This window comes from Thalia democratica, chromosome 2 (genome assembly GCF_965202585.1).
Source record: "Thalia democratica chromosome 2, ktThaDemo2.hap1.1, whole genome shotgun sequence".
In the NCBI taxonomy this organism is placed as follows: domain Eukaryota; kingdom Metazoa; phylum Chordata; class Thaliacea; order Salpida; family Salpidae; genus Thalia; species Thalia democratica.
The window spans coordinates 55568964-55595478 of record NC_139166.1 but is presented as its reverse complement, the minus strand read 5'-3'; the positions used below and the strand labels follow the sequence as shown (position 1 = coordinate 55595478).

General features: G+C 27.0%; 2 protein-coding genes across 2 annotated transcripts; one reads left to right on the top strand and one right to left on the bottom strand.

The window, feature by feature from the left end:
• Nucleotides 1-446: 446 nt before the first annotated feature.
• Nucleotides 447-6405, bottom strand: LOC145849662 (putative Nudix hydrolase NudL). Its single transcript, XM_082954671.1, has 4 exons — nucleotides 6297-6405; nucleotides 1916-2210; nucleotides 1650-1777; nucleotides 447-1173 (listed from the first exon to the last, which is right to left on the bottom strand). The coding sequence occupies exons 1-4, from the start codon at nucleotides 6392-6394 to the stop codon at nucleotides 936-938; spliced, it is 759 nt and encodes a 252-aa protein (XP_082810797.1). The 5' UTR covers nucleotides 6395-6405; the 3' UTR covers nucleotides 447-935.
• Nucleotides 6406-22738: 16333 nt separating this feature from the next.
• On the top strand, nucleotides 22739-24160 carry LOC145828743 (kelch-like protein 38). The gene has a single exon (XM_082936496.1). It carries the CDS (start codon nucleotides 22739-22741, stop codon nucleotides 24158-24160), a length of 1422 nt encoding a protein of 473 aa, XP_082792622.1.
• Nucleotides 24161-26515: the final 2355 nt, after the last annotated feature.

Here is a 26515-nt window from a genome sequence, read left to right as displayed (position 1 = left end):
TTGTATGGATTGAAAAAAGTAAGCATCAAAAAACAAAACAATTTTATTACGTGTTAAACTTATTTGTATCCAACTTATTATTGGTTTTATAGCTTAAGGAACCTCTGTAACATTTATAACTTTTATTTAGATAACTTGAATTGCAAACTAAACTAGCTCTTATAGTACTTGTAAAAACTGTTTTGAAAAAAATTATTAAAGTTTTATAAATTAGTTGTTAAAACTATCATAGTTTACTATTTAAAATAATTTTTAAATTCGGTGATAAAATAATCGGTAATAAAAAAACAGTGATAAATATTAAAAACTAAAAAGTTGAAACATTTAACATAATTTAGTTAAAATTTCGATCAGAATATAAATATGTTTCGACGATTTCTTTTTAAATAAATTCAAAAATTATTTTTGTACTTGTTTTAAAAATAAACTTTTTAACCAAACCAAAGTTATACTATGTAATAACGCAGAAAAACATTTTAAGCAGTTTTGTGATATTTAAGTATGTTAAGACAAAGAAAAAATCTTAAACTTATTAAGTGTTTATTGTTAAAATTTCTTAAAGTTGTAGATACACTTTATAGTCAAAGAAAACAACTTAGTTAATAACACCAAAAAATATTGCACATAACAACGCAGTTGTAAAAGTTGTTAGGACGCCACTTGCATATACAAAAACAAAGGCGAACAATTTAAATCAAACTTTTAAAAATTGGACAGCACATGAAAATATCAATAAAACAAAAATATATGATGTATTAAAATACATAAAAATTGCATTCAAAGATTAAAGATCAGCAACAGAATTTTTTACAGATTTAACAGTAAATTATAACATTTGTACCAATAAAAGTAAAAAGTATGCAGTTCAATAAAAAAGTAAAAAGTATAAAATTTATATAAAAAAGAAAAACCTAAATAAAAATGTATAAAATAAATCACAGATTGGAAATCCAACCCGGCACGATGACTTTCTCCTCCCCCCGCGGCCTCTCCACCGTGTACGTGATGTCATCACGAAACGTCACGTGTTGTGACGTCACCATGACGCAAGCGCTAATGCCCATCCGCGCCGTCAGACCCCAGATCCGGTGCTCCCCCTCGTCGGGTTCCACCAGAAGATGGCGCTCGAAATCGCTCATCTCATTGGTTGATTGCTTCTTCACGAATTTGAACCTGGGGAACAAAAACATTTTCGAACCTGAATCTTTAAAGATCATAGAAGTTTTTTATAAAAAACCACCAAAAGGCCGTGGAAGTGGATAAGTAGCTTTAAGGAAAATCAACGCTGCGTGAAATAATAAACACTTTAATAATATTTGAGCTCATCTGCTCCGTCAACTGCTTCTTCACGAATCTGAGAGATCGTAGGAGCGTCACACCAATGAAATGTTGCGAAATCGATACTTTTGGCATTGAGTTTTAAAATTTTCTAGTTTTATTTAACTATTAATATTATTTTTTTGCAGCTTGTTAGTTTTCAATACTTTGTGAAAACATTTTAAATGTTTGAAATTTAAAGTTTCAAATTGATTGTTTTTGGCTTTTATTCCGCAACATTTAATACTGAGAACATCGTAAAAAGCGTTTGAAAATTCATCATAAGCCGAAACAATTATGCAAAAAACAGGTAAAACACAACAAATTCTCACCTGAAATCGTGAATGCGTATTTTCGATTTGACGGGAGGAAAGTAGGAAGTTGTGCCAACTTCGATGGAAGCGTCAGCGAAGGTTGTCAGCGGGCAAGCGAATACTTTGCTAACCTCAGCTTCATTCACCTAAGTTTACATTTGTAAAAATCCAAGTATTGTTTATATTTTAGTTAGTTTCAAACAAAAAAACCCGGCGTTTTTATTATTCTTTAAAAATAAAGCCACAAACACTATTTTGGAAAACAAAAATTAAACAACATTCACCCGCAACTTTATTCCTTGCAAGTTTGTCAGCAGTCCGACGACGGGAGTCACCGCGACCCCGCGGAAGCTGATCACTTGAGGGAGATTCCCTAGTATAGTCACGTGGTCGGGGGAGATCCCTATTTCCTCCCGCGCCTCTCTCGTGGCCGTCAAGTGGCTTGGCTCGCCGGGGAAGTCCTCCTTGCCGCCGGGGAAACACATCTGGCCTTTGTGGGAGGAGAGGTTCTCGCTGCGTTTCGTCACTATGACGTAACAGTCGCCGTTGTGCAGGAAGATTGGGATCAGCACTGCGGCCCTTTGAAGGTAATTTTTTTAGTTTAATATTTTAGTTCAATTTCTCAAACAAGACAGTGTATTAATATATAGAATGGTGTAATATTTATTTAATTTAGTTTTCTGATTATTGTATCTAACTTACTAAAAATAGTTGCTGCATTTATTTTTCTCATTACTTTGTCAAAATACTTTTATACTCTTTGTAAAAATATTTATCTAGTGTATCTATTTATATAGAAAAACCTAATTAAAGTTTAAGCATTGGTTTTTTTAGTTTGTATTCAATAAAACAATAACTCAATTTATAAATTTATATTATAATTCTTCAACTATCATCAGGAATTATCGAATCAGATTATGTAAACTGCACAAAAATTAAATATTTATATATACATATATTGCAGTAATCAGGGTTGCGAGCCTTCAAGTCATAAAAACTGTCCAGAGTAGCCTTAAACTGTCCTGAGTTTTTAAAATTCTTAAAAAGGCTAGCAACAGTTTAAATAAATATTTAATATCAAAAAAATCCATTTTTTTAATAAAGTTAGTTATAAAATAACAACATACTAGAACTTGATCAACTAAATCACAGCCAAGGTCGATAAAAAAGGCCTCAGACTAAAAAATAAAACTATTCTGAGATTTTATTACAAGACAAACTTTTCTGGCTCATTCAGATTTATTTTTTCAATATGTCCTGAAATATGCTGAGCTTGTGTCAACCCTGGTTAATTCCCAGAGTTTTGTTCTATACTAAACAAATACTTAAAACTTGTCTAAGCAGAAAAGTAGTGTAGTTTACAAACTTCAATGCTAGTGTGAAACTAGTTATATTGGGAAAACCTTTAGACATTAGAAAAAATATCAGGAACCAAAATATTTTAATAAAATGAAAAAGAAAACTTTTTCAATACAAATCTTAACAAAAACTATGAAACAAAGATAAAAAAAAATTCTAAAACAAATAATAATGATAACATTTACACTTTATAACCAATAATTAACGAAAACTAGTTTCTTGTCAAAGTATTTAGTTTTTTTTATCTGAAGTTTTGTTTCAAAAAAGTTATAAAAAGTTATTTATTATTCATTGATAATACTATTACTTTAAGATAGAAGTTTTTAACAAACATTTTCTTATTAAGATAAGCTTTTATATTTATTTTAAATTTTATTTTAGAAAGAATTTTTATCTTTAATTTATAGTTTTTATTTTAAAGTTTATATTGAAAATTTTTGTTTTTATTTTTATTTCATTTTAATTTACTTTTACATACAAAAATATCATTATTAATACTTAAATCTTGTAACTGTTTCCAAACTAATTACACATAGTTTTAAATTACTACATCATAATAGATTTATTCATTATTTCTAAATTACTTGTAAATTTATTTTTTTTAGTTTTAAAAGCTTATTGAAAGTTTATTGACAAAGAGAGTAGAGCTCTAGAAAATGTTCTGAATTTGAATGTGCAATAAAAGTTTGTAGATCTTTAAAAGAATAACTTGATAATTTAATCTACTTGATGCTGTAGAAAAATCATTGATGAACATTGATTGTGTTCTGGACAGACTTGAGTAACATATTAAATATATAAATCTTATATTGGTTCTAAACAGGACATGACTGTACAAAAGTGATCATTTGCTGTTTATTTAAAAGAAAATACGACTAAATTGTCTTACAGATGTTCGTACCAAAAAGATATTTAAAATCAAGTGATAAACTCTAAAGACATAACTGTAAAAAATGTGCTGGTATTGAATTCAGACTAAACAGGACATGAATCACTGTAAAAACAAAATATGGTAGAAGATGTACTAGTAACTGAATTAGCAGATAAGTATATTTGCAAGAAAATGCTAGGATTGGAAAATTTTTATAAAAAATTATAAATGTGCCAAACAGATTTATTGAGACAAAGGGGATAGCAGGTTATGCAATAGTTTTTACATTTTACTCATTAAAGAAATTTATAAAAAACTAAATGGTGGAATTACTTGTAGTATGCGTGGCGAATCGGCTGAAAAGTTTTAATGGAGCGCAAAAAAAATATATTCAAGCCTCTGCTTGTAAGCAATGCTGCATAAAGTCTCACATAGAAGCACACTAATGTGACAGAAAACGTACTGATGAAATTAATGCACTTTCGATTGATAGACTTCACAGAGTTTTCATGATATATGTAGATTTGTCTAAGTATTTACATTGCTAACATAAAAATTGTTGTATTTATTTCAGATTTTATACTCTTGCAATTCAATTTATTGATAAGCTGTACACTATTTTTTTTTAAATAGTCTAAATGATTTAAAAAGGGCAGTCAAAGGTTATTAGTATTTATCTTTAAAGTTTTCTGACTTTATACCAGACACTTCAAAGTTCACATTTTCCTGTTTCTTCTAGTAGAAAACAAAACATGACATAAAAAAGTGATCTTATAAGTTCCTTATTACTAGAAATATACTAAACTACAATTTCAAATCTGTTTTATTTTATTTAAATTTGTACTAATTTTTTTAATTATTTTTTTATAGTCCTAGTCATGAGATTGATAAATACCATAGCACTGATAAACCACAACTAGTCTTAATAATTAGTTTTAATTCAAAGTTAGTCTTTTAGCTTTGGTTTTTTCTTTAACAAATGCAAAACTTATTTTAATTTCTTAAAATTATAAATAATAATTAAAATGTAGACAAACATTATTTTTTAATTTAAGTTAGAGTGACACAAAAAATTGTTTATCACCTCAATTAGATAAAATTTAAAATGTTATGCAAATTTAATAATATTTTTTGAATAAAATTATATAAACTATGGTTTAAAACTTATACAACATATAATTTTGGAAATACCATGGATTACTAAACAAAAAATTTGTTTATAGTTGAGACTTACTTTTGACAGAGGTCTAACTACAAAACCGATCTATAAAACACTTATCACTAGAGTTTAAATATCTTTTGAAATTCTTTTTAGATTATGACAAAACTATAACCTACATTGAGAGCATGTTTTTTAAAGAACTGAAAAATTTATGCTAAAAGTCTAAAGTCAATGCCATAAAATTATTCATTTTACTAGACCTAACTTAAACAGTGTTAACTATCAGTCGTTTGAAGGGTATTAAAAGATTACCAGTTCCCTACTGGACTATACATTGAGAGCTAAATATACTTCTCAAAGTTTATATATCCCTGTAAAGATGGCAAAGGTCTTTTAATCAATCGAGTCTCAGAAATACAAAAAAAATGTAGCTTAGAAACTTTGTTAATTTATCATCAATCAATCCAAACAGTTATGTCCACTTGAGTCTTCTGCAGTTGAAATTTAAAGCTTTCACCAAAAGTAACTGCACTTCCTTTCACATTACTCAACAAAATATTCCAACATTTGGAGCAATTACAACATTGCAAGTGTAAGCAATCTTGGAAAAACTAAATCAATAATTTTTTTGCAGCTTAACAATCAGGAAACATGAATTTGATCAATTCTGTAACAATATCAGTAAAATTAAACAGAAACCTGCTTTTTTTCAATTTAAAGATAAATAAAAAATCAGCAATAGTTGTATAAAATAAGTTACTTTTACAAGCAAAAAACAAGGAAAAAATAAGTAGGCTTGAAGATATAAGTGTGATGTTTACAGATAGAATGGTTCTGATTTGGGTGTGTTTTGGTTTCATTAAGGACTATCAAAAAAGTAGGGTTGCCACTCTTTGAGCCAAAAAAACAGCCCCTAGTCATCCTGAGTTTTTTCTTTAAATTCTTAAAACAAAATTTGAATCAAAAACTTTGATTATATCTCAGAAGTTGATTGAATTTTTTAGTTGACAAAAATACATTATAGAACATACTTCAACTTTTCAATATTTTTTTTTTCATTTTTATGAAAAGGAAATTTTAGATCAACTTTAGGCCTTTAGATAATTAAACAAATACAATTTCAAAGCATGTAATTTTTTTATGTCATATAATTTAAAATGATAGTTTATACATAAATCTTAAAATAAAACTGAATATAAGTTAATAAAATTATTAACTGTATGAAGAAAATTATTTAATACTTATATCATAGATAGATCTAAATTTTACTTACTTTTTCAATTTTTTGTTTGAAGATATTTCTTTTACATATTTGTCATTCTTTCTCAAGTTGTTTTGAAGCCTTTGCTTAATACCATCTATGTCTAACATTAACACAATTATGTAATCTAAAATTTTAAAAGCTTAAGTAAACTTGTTAAATTTTTTTATCTATAATAGCAATTGTTAACAGTTACTACTAAACATAACATAGTTTCATTCTTGTAAATTTCTATAAATAAAGTTTATCTAAAAATTTAGTTTTTTTTTGTTTATAGTAATAAAAATTCTTATAAGCTCATACTTATTAATAAACTTACTAAGACCAGAGTTTTTTATCTTGATAATAATAGGGTTGCCACTCTAGTCAAATAATCAAGCAAAACAAGTCTGAGTTTCTAAAAAGATTGAAATAAAAAAATATCAAAAGGCTAAATTTAAAAAAAAACTATAAATCAGTTTTATTTTATACTTATAAATACGAAAATAATAATAATAACAGGACATTATAAAACAAACAGTTTTGAAGAAAAAAAAAAGAGTTGAAGTCATGAAAACTAGTCTGAGGTTTATAAAACATATTGAAACTAGGCTAAATCAGCTTTAGTTCTTCAAAAAATATAAAGTAGCCTGAGTTGGCCATAGATTTTCAAAAATATTAAACTAGATTGAGATATCCTAAGAAGTGGGTGTTAAATTTGCACAAGCCAACAAAAATGCACCAGGGGGCTAAATTGCATGAAGATACTTTTGCACAAAGACAATTTTGCACAAAGACATTTCTGCACAAAGGGTCACTTTTGCACAAGAGTACATTTTTGCACGAGCAGACATTTTTGTACAGAGATATTTTTGCTCGGGCTAAATTTTTTATTAATTTTAATTTTTTTTTTATTAATTTGGTTTTATTATTTATTTTATTTTATTATCACTGTTACCCCCAAACCTTATCCTTGGTCTAACTTTTATTATTATTATTTGTTTCTTTTTTTTACTATCACTGTTATCCCTAACCCTCCCTCAGTCAGTAACTTTTTTTTTGTTTAGTTTTTTTATTTTATTTATTTATTTATTTTTTTATGTATTTTTTTTTTCACTCTTGTGCAAAAACGACCCTTGGTGCAATTTTGTTTTTGTGTAATTTTGACCCCTTCTCATTCTAAGTGTTTAGCAACCCTGTAAAACTTATGTACATAAAATCATAAATAACATCTTAGCATAATAAAGTCCTAGATGTTTCAATACTAGGCTAATTACACTAAATATTGATGCGAAAATTATTAAAACAATACTTACAATATCATTGAGTAATCTTATTTAAAGCTTAAAAATTGTTCATAAGTGTTTGTACATGTACTGACATTCAAATGTTATGTGAAAATATAAAACTATCAAGTTATTTTTTTCTAATTATTCAAAATAATTTGCACAAATAACATAATCTTCTAGATTTTCTGGATAATTTCAACAATGAAGATAGCTATAAATTAGTTTGACTAAGACTAACTGAACTAAAATTGAACATACATCATTTTTCAGTATTTTTGATTTATGAGATATGGCTTACTCCATTGACAAAGACAATAAACATTTTTTGAAGGTCAAGCAAGTTGGCAACATGATGTGCAATTTTACCTACCTTTTTAAAAATACATTAAACTAACCATAAAAAAACTCTGTACTTTAAGTGAAAAATAAATCTTAGTAACCTGTTATTTGGCAATCATATATTTATCAAAGTTAGCTGAAGAACTTAAAACTAACTTAGAATAGTTCTTATGATCTAGAAAATGATTTATTTAAAGAAAGCATAAGAAAGTTACAATAATATTTAAATAATTTTTTGTACAAGTACCAGCTATGGATTTCAATATTGCAACATTAATTTAAAATATTTTTAAAAGCGGCCATTGGGACCCCTATAACATCAGGCTACAACACAGGTATTTAGAACTTGATAAAAATATTTTTTATTCAATACCAAAAAAAGAAATATTTATATATGTACTTTATTTACAACATAGTCATTTTATGCGCAAAACTAGTTTTAGTAAAGTATAATTAAGAAAGTGTAAAAGAGAGCAGGCAGCTTTATCCCAATATAGTTTGTGAGTGATAATATAATGATTCAATAACCTCAGTTGGGTCTCTTAAAGGGTAGCTTAAAAAACCAGCAACTACTTTGCAGATTTGCCTAGTCATAATTTTTTTATTTTTATTATTAAAACTTTTCTTTTGTTTTTTTTTTGAGTAGGGTGGGTTAGAGATAAGGTTATAGATTAAAGAATAATAATGTGTAAAAACATATGCTGAGAGCAAATGTGCAAGCAGATCTTTTGTAGGTTTTGTAGCTACCCCTTGACTTCTATGGTAAGGTTTGATTGGAAAAAGTCCCCATTCCAGTATACAGCTTACACATGCAAGTTAAGCTTAATAAAACAATATACGAGACTACGAGAGTCATTCCATTTACGGTACAACTTTTACGGTTTTTACTAAAGTTCTTTAGCTTTGACGCTCATCCACATCCTTATCTTTACTTCCACAATAATGTTTTATACATCATCTTTTAGCTTAGAGTATTTAGTTTGTGAACTATTATTTTATTTTTATATTGGGTTGGTATAAATGGTGCTGTAGCCCATAGAAAAAGTGGTACATTATGGCTTTTTTTCAGTTTTTTTGGAAAATCTAACGATAAACAAATAGTTTTGACTTGATATTTTTTTTATGCGTATAAAATAATATTCTGCTCATTCTCTATGTACGATTTTTTATAAAACAAATTATTTTATAAGAAAATAGGTTATTTATTGTTTTCATTATATTATGGTTTATCTCAATAAATATTCAACTAAAAGTAAAATGAATAAAAGATTCACACAGTACTAATTATTCTGCATTGTTACCATGCACAGTTTTTATTTTAACTAATTACTTTTTGAAATATTAAGCATTGAAATTTTCCTTTTTTTTAATAACTGTAAGCTACTTAGTCTTTGAAGTACAAAACAAACGCAAATGATTTGTTTGAAACTAATTTTCTTAGGTGGCGCTACAGATTATTAAACTAATTTAATATATAATTTGATGCAATTTTTTATCAACATATTAGCAAATAGTTTCTTAAATAATTTATTTTATATTATGTCAGTATGAATGGTGCTGTGGGAACGGGTCAGAAAAGAACGGGCGTAACTTTAGTACGGAATGACACATAAACACAAAGTGAAACTTTAGCAAAGAGTGACACTTTAGCACGGAGTGACATATTAGCACGGCGTCACTTTAACTCAGGTAACATTTTAGCACGGAGTGTCACTTAAACACAAAGCGACACTTTAGCAAAAAGAGATTTTTAGCACGGAGTGACACATTAGCACAGAGTGACACATTAGCACGAAGTGACACAACAGCAGAAAGTGACACTTTAGCACGGAGTGACACATTAGCACAGAGTGACACTTTAGCACAGAGTGACACATTAGCACGAAGTGACACAACAGCAGAAAGTGACACTTTAGCACGGAGTGACACATTAGCACAGAGTGACACATTAGCACAGAGTGACACATTAGCACGAAGTGACACAACAGCAGAAAGTGACACTTTAGCACGGAGTGACACATTAGCACAGAGTGACACTTTAGCACAGAGTGACACATTAGCACGAAGTGACACAACAGCAGAAAGTGACACTTTAGCACAGAGTGACACAATAGCAGCAAGTGACACTTTAGCACGGAGTGACACTTTAGCACGGCGTCTATTAACTCATTTTACTAAAACATTTTAACGAAGGTATTTTAACACTTTTAGTTTTATATTTTCAACAAATAACTTTTTGTATAAAACTAGCAACGTAACAAGCTCCAGGCCTTTTATAACATCATAATTAGCTTAAATTAGTTTTAGTTAGTAAATTAAAAATATTGCTATTCTTGATAAATAAACTGACTTTGTTTCAAAGCTCCGATAAATCAATAGATTATTAAAAATGTACTTAATTGATGTTTATAATACACAAGGTTTTAACATCGTCAAACAAAACGATGCGAAGTTCCTCTTATTTCTACATCTACGTGTGTCGCAACTTTTTAAAACGTATGCAGGTGTTAAAATTTATATATATAGACAACTGCAAATGTAAATAAACTTATCTCACTTATTTTTTATCTATTTAGCTTTTTTATATTTTTAAAATTTTAAGAAACAGCACAACTTAGAGTTTTACAAGAAAAACTTTTATTTGATTGTTTTATAAGTTTTCGGACTCATGTTTTGCCTTTCTTTTTAAGGTTATTAGATATACAAAGCTAAACATCATTTAGATGTGAAGTTTTAAATCTATTAACATAAAATAACCAATTTTTCATAAATTATGGATAAAAAAGTTCTCTAATTACCTAAATAAAAACAAACAAACCTTAATTTGATCTGTCTACTTGAAAATTGTAATTAAGAAGCTTTTGACAAATCTGACTGTGAATTAAAAAAAAAGAATCATAAAGGGTATGTAGCTCAGAAATAAACCTTTTAAATTAATATATTGAAAAAAAAAAAAACAATATTGTGTAGTAACTAAATTACTTTCTTTCATATAAGAACAAGTTAACAAGTTTCATATAAGAACCATAATGATGTAGTCCAATTACTAGTTTACAGAACTATTAATTTTAGACCTGATACAGCTTTTTTTTACACTTTAAATAAAGCAAAATTTTCCACAAATTTGATAACAAACTATCTCTAACAATAACATTCATATAGCTCTTCGGTGAACAATTAATACTTGTATTAATCAGTTAGCTAGCTTGATAAGAGTTATTCCGCTTGCATTGTGAGTTATTTTCATTTGAAAATGCCTTTTCAAAAATCTGCTTGTCAGCTGAAAAAAAGTGATATTGATTTTGATGAGTTCTGTGAGGCTTTAGTTAAAACTAGTTTTTATAAAAAGCATGAACCTGAAAAAACTGAACTGAGTAAGTTTGAACCAGTTACTAAAATTTTATTTGTAAATATTAAAAATCTTACTTTGGATAAAAAAATTATGTTAAAACACAAACAACAATGTATTATATTTTATAAGAAAAATCTTTCATAAATAAATGAATATCTTAAAACAAACTACAGTGGCCCTACTGGTGAGTTTAATTTTCCCTCTAATTTTTTTCTAACTTTTAAGTACGATGAATTTTTTTTGTCAAATAACTTATTTACTCCAAACTTAATGAATAACATCAGAAACAAATTTTGTAAAATTAATAGTGCGTGTAAATTAAAACTTTATGAAAAAATTATGAGAAAAAGTAATCCATTTATAAGAATTATAGCTACATGTGGGTTTGATAAGTTCGGTTGTCCTGTTAAGTATGTGATGACTTCAGGATGGGTCCCTCAAGTAAATGAAATTAAGCTTAATGTTGAACAACAAGGGCCAATTTTACATCCTAAAACCGCAAAGGTCAAAAGTTTTATTTCCAAAAACTCACGAATAGAATTAGGGAAAAAACTAAGTGGTCTAAGGGAAGTTACCTCTACTCGTTATTCTCTTATGGTAGAAAATAAATCCCAATATAAACAGTTTAATGACACAAATGTACCCAAGAATTCTACTTTACGCCAAATTAAATATTTACACACCAAAAATGAAAAATTGGATCCTGACCCACTACTTGAAGTTATTAAATTTAGAGAAGTACAACTGTCCCAAAAAATAAATTTTATAAAAGAAATCTCGTGTGTTCCTTTAAGAATTTTTTTAATTCATCAAGAGGCTTTAGATATTATAAAGACTGAAATGAATAATGGTAATTTTTTAAGTTTACATATTGACTGCACTGGCAGTTTATTTAACAAACATAAAGATAAGTCTCCTTTTTATTACTCCATTTGTTTACCCAGTATTAAAAGTCCAACTTCTAAAGACAGTGCTCCACCTATTACAGTGGCTGATGCAATCCTTACAGATCACACTACACCCTCAATTAAAACTTTTCTAGGTAAGTTCCTTCAGTTGTTAGAAAAACACACAAATAAGTCACATCAAGTTAAAAAGGTGGAGTGTGATTTCAGCTGGGGATTTATTAATTCAATTATAGAAACTTTTAATAAATGTGATACAAAAACTTATATTCAGCGGTCTTTTGATATATTAATTAATTTAAAAGATGTATCTAATTATTCTCATTTTACTGTTATTCATTTGTGCGCATCTCACATCATCAAAGCCATAAGTACTAACTTAGCAAAAATAACTAAGAGTAAGAAAGTAAAAGAAAAGTTTCTTTTTTGTTTTGCCCGTCTTCAAAATTGCAATGACTTAAGTAGAGCAAAAGAATTTTTTTATCATATAGTAATAGTTTTTTCATCTCAGTATAAAGATGAAAATTTCAAAAAGAGTTTAAAAATAATAGATAATGAAATTAATAATCCTGAATTAAATTTAAAAAGTTTTAACCAAAGTGACCAATTTGATGTCACAAATCTAAGTTTTTATTGTAATTTTGATGACGGTGTTTGTAAAGGCTCTCCTTTTTTTAAGTGTTTTAATTCAGTGTTCTCTGCAGCAAAGAGTTCTATACAAAAATTTTACTTTAAAAAAGGTATAGTAAAAAATGATTTATTTTGTCCAGCAATATTTAATTTTTTTTTGGATAGATATCTAGCTCTCTTTTCAATGTGGTCTGGTGTTCATGAAGTTCATCCTATTAAGAACAGAGACACCAATACTTTTGTTGAAAACTGGTTTAGAATGATAAAAAATAATGTTTTTGATAAAAAAAGATACAGTTTTAAAAATTTTATTGAAAAACTTTATTTAAATTTAGAAGGTCGTTATATTGAAAGAAAAAGAATTTTATCAATGCAAAGCGTTGCTAGGTATAAAATTAAGACTGCTAAAAGAAAACTAGATGACAGCAGTTCATCTTTATCTGCAGAGATGTGGTCTAAAAAGAGAGCTGCTGTCATCCCAAATAAGATTAAAACAAAATATTATGTTTCACCTTTAAAAAAGTCTCGTCCAAATAAAGATAAATCGTTCTTAAATGAATTCTTTTACAAGTCATTACATAACGACCACAATTACTTAAAATCTAAAAACTGTATTTTTTTTTACAACATAAATCAGATTAGTAATAATCCAGCTAGACCAAAAATAAAAGGGTGTACCATACCTAAAACTTCTTTAAACACGTTGAAAGGAGACCATTGGCTTAATGGGGACATTGTAAATGAATATTTTAAATTAATTAGTCAACAGGGCAAATATAAGACATATGTAGTGGATTCTTTTGTTTTTGAAAGGTTTTCAGAAAAGCAAGACAGGAAATATAAACATAAAAAGAATCATTTAAACTTTGATTTGGTTTTTTTTTCCCATCAATGTAAATAGTAATCATTGGGCCTTTATTTTACTTTCTGTTGAAAAAAAAAAATTTCATATTATGATAGTATGTACTCTAGTGATTCCCATGCCATGACACAATGTAAAATAGCAAAAAAGTTTATTACGGCCATGTTTACCTTTTCAGACTGTTTATTATCTCAATGGCAATGTCAAAATATTGTAAATACACCTAAACAAATTGATATTAACAACTGTGGTATTTACATGTGCCAAAATGCAAAATTTATCTCCAGAGGTGAAAATTTTTCCATTTCTCCATCTAACATTCCAGACTTAAGAAAAGAAATGGTTGCTGAGATTTCTTTAGGGTTTTTGTTTAGTTAGGCTAATACTTTTTCAAAGGTTATGTGGTCCCTACATCCTACATTTGTTGTAAAAGTAAAAGGTTGTAATTATAAATTTTTTGAGACTAAAACTTTAAAAATAGTTGTTATTTTGACATATAATTATTTTTTCATAAGCATGTGAGTAATGATTATTTTAATTGTGAATATTTTTTGCTTGTTCTATGTACTGTGAATGAAGAATTGTATTTTATATCTAATACAAAATTTTTTTTTGACAAAGCTAGTTATTTATTTTTTTTAGTTACAATTCTTAATTTAAAATTAAAAATACTTTTTTTTATGGTTCTAGACTGAAGTTATTTTTGTTTTAATATTTAGCTTGTTTGTTTTAGCATGGCCTATACAAGTGAATCCATTCACTTCATGATTTTTTATGTTGAAAATGCTTTTAGCTAGTGCCATGGAGAATGAATGTAAATTACATTTTGTTTATAAAACCTGATTAAAGTTAAACTGTATTTTTTTTAGCTTTTTTTTTAAGTTACAATTTTTTATTTCAAAAATAAGTATTTTTTTTAATGCTTTTAGACTTAAAGAGTTTTTTTTAATTTTCATATCTAGCTATTTTGTTTTAGCATGGTTTGTTTCAGTATAGTATTTTTGGATTTAGAGTTATATTTATAATATTAGTTTTCAATAGACTTCATTTTTAATAAATTTTTCAATAAAATACTGAAAAATACATATATTTTTTAAACATATTTTTTTTTCTAAACTATTAGCAGTTGTTTATATTTCATTAACAAAATAGAACTTATTTTTTAAAAGTATTTGAATATTTGTGTTTTTTTTCTCTGTTTTGCTGTAAATAATCAATAGTTGGTTCACATGGGTGGGTGTGTTCACACTGTTGAATTATTTTTTTTTGTTCAGCGCTAGTAGACACTTTGTTTTAGCCACATGATTTTCCCACACTTAGTGGTTTTTATTGTGGCAACTTTAATTAAGTTAGTGTCTGGTATGCGTCCACCAAAAGGTTTTTTTTTAATTTTTGTTGGTTAGTTAAATTTAAAGAGGGTAAAGAAGGAACAAATGATGAAGCTTAGAATTTGTTAAACAACATCAATTGTTGAGACAGCTAGCATTATTTTCTGATGTTTTTCTTCTTTTAAAATTTATTTAAAACTCTTTTTAAATGTATAAAATGCAATTTATTTCTAAAGCCTAACCAAGTAGTAAGATTTTTCATTCTAATGAATAAATTTTGCGAAACTAAAAACCTGGCTCTTTTAAAATAAAAGCATTTTATAACTTTTAATTTAAGCCCATGTAGGAAGTGATTAAGTATGTATGGGATCTAAACCATAATTTAAATATGTGCTCAGTAAGTATGTGTCTGTGTAAGGTAAGCACCCACATAAGGTACGCACCTTAAGAAATTTGTGTCCGTGTAAGATACGCACCAACTTAAAGTACCCATTTTAAGAAGTATGTAAGTTTCCATTGTACTGTGGTTGTAACTATTTGATTTGTTGTGAAAAGTTGTTTAGCTAATTCAAAATAACTTTTTTCAACAGTCATACAGTTACAAACACACAATCAACAGTATTTTATAACCAAAAGTAAGTCAGTATGATTGTAAAAAAAAGCAATTCTGATTAAAAAAAAAATAGTTTTTTTTTTTTTTTGTTGATACTAAGTACCAAAATTTAACCATTCAAAAAACAATTATTTGTGCTCTTTTTATTTGTTGTTATTCTCATTATATCACAACTTTTGTTTGTTGTAGATAAAAAAACATATATTTTTTGTTTTTGATTTGCAGATGTAGAAAATTTATGTTTTGACCATTGTTTTTCAAACTGCTTACATGTGACCTAAATATGATTAGTTGACAACATAGTTTTTTAACTATAAGTTTGTACAGCATATTTTAGTTTAATGTATTTATGTTAAAAACAATCAATTAAAAATGTTAAAATTAAAAACAATTATCTGTTTTTGTTTTAAGTTCGATTGAAAGATCCTGTAGCCTGTAGAAAAATAGTTATAGGCACAAATGGGTGCCCATATTACTCAACAGAATTCATAGGAACATTTTCGATTTTATTTAATTTTGGAAATATTTTTTGGTGTAAGAAATACTTTTTGTATAAAAAAAAATATAAATAATATATATAAAATATAGTTGATTGTGTCGTTGTAACTGTATGATGTTGAAAAAAGTTTTTTTGAATTAGCTAAATAACTTTTTACAATAAATCAATTAGTTACAACCACAGTACAATAGAAACTGAAATAGTTAGGAAAATCATCAAGAACAACCATGTTAGCTCTGTTGACAACTTAAAATAAAACACTAGTTCATGGATTAACAAGGGTAAAGGTTACTTTTTTTACAAAAGATGAGACATAGGGTGGGTCCACTTTGATATTTATAAACTTATATATTTTTGTTGAGTTGTTGTAATGTTGTATGAATTTTTAAAATATAGTAGTTTGAGTAAAAAGTTTTCTGTAGAAACATGTGGACTGCAATTTTTTATTTATGTTAATTATAAATCAATATCTTAATTTGCTAAGACTTTTTTTGGCTAAGATTTAAAAAAGTTCAGAAAACGTTCTGCTCGAATAACTTCGCGGCTAATTCAAAGACTATAGCTTGAAATAAAAAAAAAAGGAAAATTTCAATGCTTAATATTTCAAAAAGTAATTCGTTAAAATAAAAACTGTGCATGGTAACAATGCAGAATAATTAGTACTGTGTGAATCTTTTATTCATTTTACTTTTAGTTGAATATTTATTGAGATAAACCATAATATAATGAAAACAATAAATCACCTATTTTCTTATAAAATAATTTGTTTTATAAAAAATCGTACATAGAGAATGAGCAGAATATTATTTTATATGCATAAAAAAAATATCAAATCAAAACTATTTGTTTATCGTTAGATTAATAATAGTTCACAAACTAAATACTCTAAGCTAAAAGATGATGTATAAAACATTATTGTGGAAGTAAAGATAAGGATGTGGATGAGCGTCAAAGCTAAAGAACTTTAGTAAAAACCGTAAAAGTTGTACCGTAAATGGAATGACGCTCGTAAACAATATAGCATGTCAAAAAATTTCTCCAAGTGTAATATTAAATAGAGAGACGCTAAAATATTTTAATCACATGTACTAATAAAATAGATTACAAAAATAAAAAACAACATGTTATTTCAACACAAAAAAGATCAAATTAAACAAATATTGTACAGAAAATACTGTACAAATACAAACAAATACAAATACAAGCAAAATACTATGACAATTATTTTTATTAAAAAAATTATAAGTTTTAAGTTCTAAAATTTAAAAATTATGTTTGCGGTTATAAACAACCTTGACAAAGTTGTCCAACTAATTTGTAATATAGTATAGTTTTATAATTGTTTGTCGTCTACAACATACTACTTTAGCTTTTAATGCTATGAGCTGAGCTTTGTTTTTAGTTTTTCTCAAGGTCGAAAATTTCACTTTGATATGATAAAAAACAGTTTGCTTTGTTTTTGTATTTTAATCTTACTAAAATTATAACTATTAGAGAATTATACGCATTAACCACAAAGCCTGGGCCGCTACTAACAAATACTACTAGTTGCATCCACTACTTCAGTTCAGACATCCTGCTACTACTGCGAAAAAATTACCACCGCTAGAGGGACAAATATCTGGAAAGCACTATTAACAGAACCTCTACAGATGAAAACCAAAACTTTGAGGGTAGATATCGTTAGTTAATTTAAGGCATGTTCACACTTTAAATGAAAAAAATTGAGAATTTATTCAAGTATTGTTTGAGTTCAACTTTTTAGTTTATGAGAACATATTGTAGCTTTATAAATATTCCTTAAAAAGTGTTCAGAAGTGATCTTTTAGAACATATTTTATGTCCTTTTAAGAGAAGCAACCTAAAACATAAAAAAATACCGCTTATCTTTTTGTTTTATGTTTTCGTAAGACTACGTAGTAAATGCAAGAACTAAAAGTTGGGGAAGCCTATTGGAAAACCTATAATATCTAATTTAAAAGTCAGTTTAAAAAGAAAAAAAATGTTCAAGTTATTTTTTGTATTAGATTCGCAGCATAAAACTTTTATATGATAAAAATTTATAAGTCATATTATTTATAACATCTTCAAATAACTTTAGAAATTTTTAAATTGAAACTAGTTTCTACTAAAATTTTCATATAACTTTTAGGTAAGAAAGCAACTTTAACAATTAAAATTGAAAACTGCCAATAGTCATCTTGCGCTACTGTTTTTATTTTTTTCGTAAATAGTTTTTTATATTGATTCAAATTGTAAACATACAAACTCTGACTGCTTTACAGTTTAAATATTTTGTACAAATAAGTTATACTTTGTTCCTGTTTTGTGTAACTTAAACTTTGGGTACACGACTATTCAAATTCGGACAATTTAAATTCCGTCAATTCAAGTTCTTGAAAAAAATTGAAAGAGCAACAAATTAAAAAGTAATTTATATTTGTAAAATAAAAAAAATACATATGTAGGTCATATTAATATCTACAACCCATTTTTTTATTTTTGCAAAACATTCAATATCTTTTGAGAAATGGCTTAAATAATGTAAAAAACATAGTTATTGCTAATAGTTTTAAAATATCTTGAAAAATACTTAAGATTTTCCAAACAAGAAAATGGCTTGTATGTATTAATAAGATCTACATATATATTTTTTTATTTTTCAAATTTATATTACTTATGAGATATAGTCTTTTGAATATTATTTTAAAAACTTGAATTGTCGGAATTTGAGTTGTCCAAATTTTAATTGTCTTGTAACCTAAAAAAAGCTAAGCTTTTCGAATTTTAAATCAATAAAATTTATCAATATAAAATAATATTTGTGGCTGTTTTTTCTATTTTACAAAAACTTTTGATAATATTTTAAAAAACATTTAGTCAGTAAATGTTTCAAGTCAGTTTAGATCAGCTTAAAATTTCTTTAGCTTTTAATATTGTAGCAAAATGCATATTTTGCTTTATGATTTGTTGGTTACCATAAAAAAAAAATTATTAATATGAAAAGTTCTTGAGTATTATTATCAAAAGTTTAAAAAAAAACTTATAAAAACTGTTTTTTGACCTTATTGGTAACCTACTTAATATTTTATTAAATAAGTTTTATGACTGGATTGAATTTATACAAATTTAATATTGTTCTTTTTTTTCGTTTTGATGTTTATCAATTCAATTAAGTAAAAACAACGTTTTTTAATTCTACTATCAAGCAAAGAGTAGAGTAAAGAACCTCTTCTAAAAATAAGAAGAAATAGAGAGGTAATGGATTGTACCTTTCATAGGATTTTATTTTTGATTATTGAATAATAACCGTTTGAATGTTGAGTATCACAAAATTAGTCAACCAGAACGCAAGTATCTCAGGCAATCTTATCATTTTTATGAAGGATTGTTATTGATAAGACATAGAGACTGAGAACTAGACCTTTGTTGTTTAGTAAAAACTGCATAAAATTTACTAGTGTATTTTTATATTTCAAGTATAGTAAAATTTTTCTTAAGTCTTATTTACATTTAGCTTATAAAAGTAATTTATATTTTCAAACGGAGAGTTTTTATTATATTATTTTGTGTCCCCTTTTTTAAATAGATACATTAGTGAAAATGTCCTGTCTGATTTATATAAAGTATCATCTAGTATTTATGAGATTGTAATTAAAGCATTTTAATATGATGAGTAGCATAAACAAATTTAGTGTACCAAACAACATTCATACCTTAGAAAGTCAATTAACATTTGAAAATTGTATGAAAAAGAACAAAGCTAACTAAAATGTATTAGATAACACTAAAATCTTTTCAATGAAGCTATTTATTACTTTGGTTTCCTGCTCATTTTATTTTAAAATTAGTAATAAGAAAGTGTAATGGAATGTATCTTTCATAGGATTTCATTCTTTGATTAGTAAATAATAATCTTTTGAAAGTTGAGTGTCACAAAATCAGTCAACCAGAACGCAAGTATATAAGTCAATCTTATCATTATTTTGAAGGATTGTTGTTGATAAGACCTAGAGACTGAGAACTAGACCTTTGTTGTTTAGTAAAAACTGCATAAAATTTACTAGTGTATTTTTATGGTCCAAGTATAAAAAGTACTATTTAAACAATATTTGATTGTTTTAGAGTTCTTTAAATATTTTATAATGTCTCTTTAGTTACAGCTTCAAAAGTATTTTTCACTTAAATTTAAATTGTTCTCGAGGTTTATTTATTTACATTTAGTCTAAAAAAGTAACTTATATTTATCTATACATTATCTTACACTTGTCAATAACATAAATTAGTTATGTTTAGGAGTGTAAACAATATAAACAATTTTTTTTATTTGACTTTACCTTCCTTTGTTAAAATATATTGACAATTTAAGATGGGAGAACCATTTTATATTGCATAAGAAAATTTTGTCAAATGTAAAAACAGTTTTTTGAAGTATTAAAGTTTTAGTCTTGTTTTTATAGTTATTGTTTTAGTACTTAGCTATGTAGTTGTGTTCATAAACTTGTAAACTAACAGAGTAATCTTAAAGTTTTAGATAGAAATAAAACTTATGCACAACAAACTACTAAAGTTATTACAAGCATTAAATAGCCCCAAAAATTGATTGATTTGCTTTTGCTGTCAATTACTAGAACATTTATGGTTGACAAATTTAATTCTACTAGAAAATATGAATACTTCAATTTTAAGTTATAAAAGCTTGTGTTATAGTACTAACTTAAAAAACTAATGATTTTTATTCAATTAGCTAACTAGTGGCACCATTAATTAAAAGTTCACAATAATGTCTATTTTGGAGGGTTGGGAAGGGTATTCTATAATTACTTGAATCAAGTGTTAGAAAAATATATCAATTTAATAGTAATTTTTATGCTTATATATTTTATTTTATCTACTTTACAAGAAAAATTTTCAAAATTTTTTTATTTTAAAATCCCTAAATAGTTATAGCTAAGCTAGAAGTTTTTCATGTTCATAACTTTTTTTTTTAATTAAAAAAAAATAATTTAGTACCCAATTTTATAATGTTGCAAGAAGCATTTCTTAATAACTTTACCTGTTATTTTTTTTGTAAAAATAACCACAACTGACCTGCAATAGTGTTTCAAATTTTTCTGTATAAATCATTAATTTTTTGTGCTCTGATGACACAAAGACCGCAATGACAGTTTTAAAACTCATTCAGCTGAACTGCAAGATTGAAACTTAATGGTTGAAACATATACAAATAACTATTTAGAGTACCTGAACTAGAAAGTGAAATAATTGTGCCTATAATAAGTTATTACATATCACAATAAACATCACCATAATAATTAATAAAAGTAGTAAAAACTAAATAAAATTGTTAAAACTCTGTGTGTAGCAAAATTTTTGAACATTTTTGATTAAATGAATTTTTATCTCGTGCCATCTTTCTCATAATTTGCTTGCTTGACTATTGCATAAATTTATGGTTAAAGATAATAATTTCAAATACTGTTGTTTCATCACTTAAACAAAACCAAGCAGAGACAATAATGTGCATATACATAAAAACCAATTGTTGAAAACCTTAAAAGTTTCTTAAGCAAAGTAATCAACTTTATTTATTTTAATCAAAGTATATTTAAATAGTTTTTTGTAAGTCAGTTGTTTTAAACAATTTGCTTAAGAGGTTGATGCGCTTTTTAAATTCACTAGTTTTGACATCAGGGTTTGCCAAATGGGCCCTGTGGTCCCATTAGGAGGAATTTAAAATTTTAGTGAGTCATGAGAAGCAAACGAAGCCATGAAGTCTAAATTCAAAACTTACACTAGATGTTCTGAAGTTGATAATCAACAGAAAAAAGGACTTAGGCAGTTTTAATGATAGTTTTTTAAGAAATGTTTCAGGATGGGGCTATAGCTTTTTCAACTTTTTTTAAATGGGTCCTTCAGAAAAAAACGTTTTGGAAACTCTTGTTTATATTAACCGAGTTGCGTCAGCCTGAGTTTGTGAAACAATTTATTTTAAATAGTACGCTACTTAAAAACTTATACTAATTTTCTGTTTATATATTTATTTTTAATTTTATGTATAAAAATTTATTTGAATACAACAACTTTAATTTAATTTATTATTTGACAAATGATGTTATATTCAGTTTTATATATATTAACTTTTACGTAGTAAACAATTTAAGATGTTTAAAATTGCAGTAACAACTTGATCTAATTTAAAAATGTCATTTTTAAATGACAACATAACTTGTAAAAGAAGTATAATGATGCAACCCACAAACGTTGCTTCTCATGAGCTGTTCAACAATAATTACGGAAAACCAAAAGCTACTAATGATAATGTTCTAAATCCCTTATAACAACCTATAAAACTATACTTGAATAGGACAATTGAAAATGGTTTGTGAACATTGTTTTTTTATTATTCATTATTATTAGTTTTTTTCAAATGCTTATGTTTTTTTAAAATTATAATGTAAAACTCTTAAATAAACTGAGTATTATTTGCAAAAATTAACTATATATGATCATTTAAATTTATATCAAAAAATATATTTTTACAAATAATTTAAGTGTGTAAATTACAGTAAATAAAAAATAAAGTTTGTGAAGATTGATAAATTATAATTTTAATCAAATTTTATGGCCAGGTGATAAAAGATTAGCTCACACGAAAATGAAAAACATTAAAAATATCGTCACAAATTTGAAGTTTAACAACAAGAAGGAAGGAAAACATAGAATTTTGAAACTAGACAATGCCTGCCTCATGTATGAAATTTGTACTATTTTTACTAACAAAAAAGCTAAAATACAGGCTTTGAACTACATTGAAAGATGGTTTTGTCTTGCCGTTGAAAAGAAAAAACACGTAAACTTGAGATTTAGTTTATTTAGAAAAGTGTGCGCAAGCTCCAATCTTAATACAACATCAGAGATTGAAATTTTGAACGCTGCCGAATCTTGGATAAAACACAGCCCCAAAGAAAGAAGTAGATTTGCAATTGAGTTAATAAAACAAATCCGTTTGCCTTTAATGTCGCCAGCAGCTATAAACAGTTTGCTACGCGAGAAAAACTCATTTTCAAGGTGTAAAAAGTGTGTTGAGTACATAAAAAGTGCTCCATGTAGTATTGAAAAGCAATTTTTAAACGATCCAGCATCTGTTAACTTGCTAAACCGATATTGCAGTCAGAAAAATTTTGACGTTTTAGTGTGTGGAGGTTGCTCATTAAGGTTGTTGAATAAGGATATTGATTTGTCAAATGTTTACCGTTTAACAAACAATCTTACAGAAGCAGCCACTTTGACCAAGTCTGATTTTGTCAGATATCCTTCTACATTAGTTATTGTAAACAGGTTTATGTACACAATATGTGAAGTCAAGCGTGGAATTTCAATTAGCTCTTACTCAACTTCCACGAATGAATGGTCTAAACCAAAGACGTACTTAGTTGGCGGACAAGTCGTTTTGAACGCCTGCGTCTTAATGAATAAAGTTTATATGCACTGCAGAAATAAAGCTGAAGGTATAGCGAACTACAAACGAAAAGAGTGTTTCATTTGTTTACTTCCGAAAAGTGGCAAATTAGAAAAAAGAGCGCAAATGACAGGATTCAGAACAGTGAATAACTTTTGCGTTTTTGGGGGCAGGGTTGTTGCTGCAGGCGGAAAGTTGTACCGTGAAGAAGAAGGGTGGTTTTCAACTAGAACCGTGGAGGCGTACGTTCCGTCCAGCAACCAATGGGCCAGAATGCCGGATATGATCAATGAAAGGGATCCTATCAGTTCGGTAGCCCTGAGAAACAAGTTGTACGTTTTTGGCGGGCTTCAGACTGGCAGCGAGGTGTTTGACATCGTCAGCAACAAGTTCACTTGTTTCTGCGCTGGTCACCCCTTTTATAGCCATAATATTGGCTTTAGAGAAACTTTGCCGTTGGGAAACAACATTTTAACGTTTAGCCGTAAATCCTTGGAAATGGCTTTTTATGACGTGGAAAGAGGAAAATGGTCAGAAGTATTTACAACTAGTTCAGAAGTTGATGAAGCACTAATATCAGTTTCAAGCTACTGTTGTCTGAAACTGCCACACTTCTAATTTTAATTAGTTGTTCGAGTTATTTATTTTTTCTACCCATTCTTTAGCTTAAATAAAATAGTAGATTACTTTATTTTCCCTTACTTTATTTTATATCGTACATTAGTTTTTTTATAATTTTTTATATACATTTTTTAGTGTTCTAAAAACTATGTGTATGTAATCACAACATTTACTCTAAACAAACTAATATATATTATCATGTCTTGGCCTTAAAAAAGATAAACATGTTTATTTTATTGATTTCAAGTTCAAATATCTCGATAGGTATATTGTAAAAAAAGATACATTTATGCTTTAATTATATAAATTAAATTTTTACTAATGGGAGATATCTTCGTACCCAATATGACTCTTTACGTGTCGCCACATTTGTACTTAAGTTGAAATCTTCACATTAAATAAGTAAAAAAAAGTCTTTATTTTTTGAATTTAGTTTGTTAGGCTAAATATATAATTTTCATAAAGTTCATAATCTTTCTGAAAATATTTACTGAACATTGTTGCTTTTATCAGATAAAAAGCCAAAACGTTTAAAATGTTAATGTAAAATAAAACATTATTCATAATATCAACAAATTTTCAATCTGAAGATTTTTAGCCAAAAGAGTTTTTATAAAGAAACGTTTATTTTTATTTTTTATAAGTTAGGCTTTAAAAAAGGATTTCCCAAACTTTTTTTTAAAATTGTCCCCTTACTTGAAAAAGCTATTGCCTCCTCGAACAAAACTACTTAAAAAGCAAATGCTACCATTTAAAAAACTCAGAAATTTTTTTCGCTCCTCATCTGCAATTCAAGAATGTCTAGTGTATGTTTTGAAATTGCCCCCCCCCCTTTCTTCATTTACAAATTGTTGCCCCCAGGGGGCGATATCGCCCATTTTGGGAAACCCTAATTTTAAAGAACAAATATAGACTTTCTATATTATTTTAGCTCAATGCGATTCTATAAAACTTAAACAAACTTAAAGTTTTAAAAAGTATACTAGAGTTATTTTTATGTTTAAATTATCCCTTACTAATGCTAAAAAATTATTTACAATTACTAAACTAAGAAAACAGACTATTTTTCAGCTAAAGCAATTTTTTTTCAAAAGACTGGATGTTGCTGCAAATTTGCAGAAAAGTACTAAGCTACGGGCATGGCTGTGTGTAATTATTAACTTTAAATAAATGTAAATCTAACTTAACTAAAGTTTAAGTTTTTACTTGCTTTTATAATGTTTATCAAAGGTTTTTGAATTAGAGGACCAATAGACTATTAGTATTTAAACACAGTAATTTATACTTTAAGTGACTACTTTTCCTTAAGATAGTTTAACTAAAATAAAATTATCTTTTTTATCAATATTTTAAAGCACTAAAAAATACTTACAATTTTTAACATACTTTCTTAATGCTTTACTTAAACTTATTGACATTTATAAATTTTTTATAGTTTCATACTGCACTTGTATGTACAGTTATTGTTGTTTTAGCAACTAAACATTAAATCCCCGACTATTATGGCGCAACACATATAAATAAAGTTAGCTAACTAAACTTCTAATAGTCAGTAAAGTAGAACTTTAATCAAATTTACTGAAAAATACTCGAAGTATTTGAATAGTGTTATGATATACTAGGGTGCTTATTGTTTCGACTACTTTTGATTTTCCGGCTTAAAAAGAATTTGTGTCTAGGAAATTTCAAAAAAAACCAGTTTGTGCAAAATTTTTAATGTTTTAAAGAAACTTTTACCTCGGCTAAATTAATTCTAAAAAATCAACTTCAATGCATAATATATGGGATCCAAAAATGCGAGCTTAAATTTTTAAGCTGAAAGTTTTTTTTTACAAATTGGTTATTATCAAACAAACACATTGTAAACAAATTAAAACGACTTAAAAAAAGTTTATGATAGTATTTTTAGTTTTTTGAAAAAAAAAAACTTGAATTTCGAAAAAAGCTTGCAAAACAAATAAAAATAAATAAAATCTAAAAATTTCGCTATACAATATTCTTTAAATAATTTTAAATTGTTTACAGTGTGTATGGGTAATAAAAAAAGTCAGCTTAAAACTTCAATGCCGTATTTTTTTAATTCAAACATTTTGGATTGAGGTGTTTCTTTTTTATTGACTAATCCAAGGGCACGCTACGCCCCTAGAAGGGACACTGGCTCTTTCGTGCAACCTAAAAAAAAGAATAGAAAAAATTAATGTTTTGTTTTTATCTTTTATTTTTAAATTTCCCTGCTTAATTTGTTTTTTCAACTAAGTTTTTGTAGCATTCGAAAAATTAAACGAACTTTCGACTACTCAATATACATAGCCGGGTTCCGGTGCGTGGAAATAATTGTGTACCGGCTTTGAT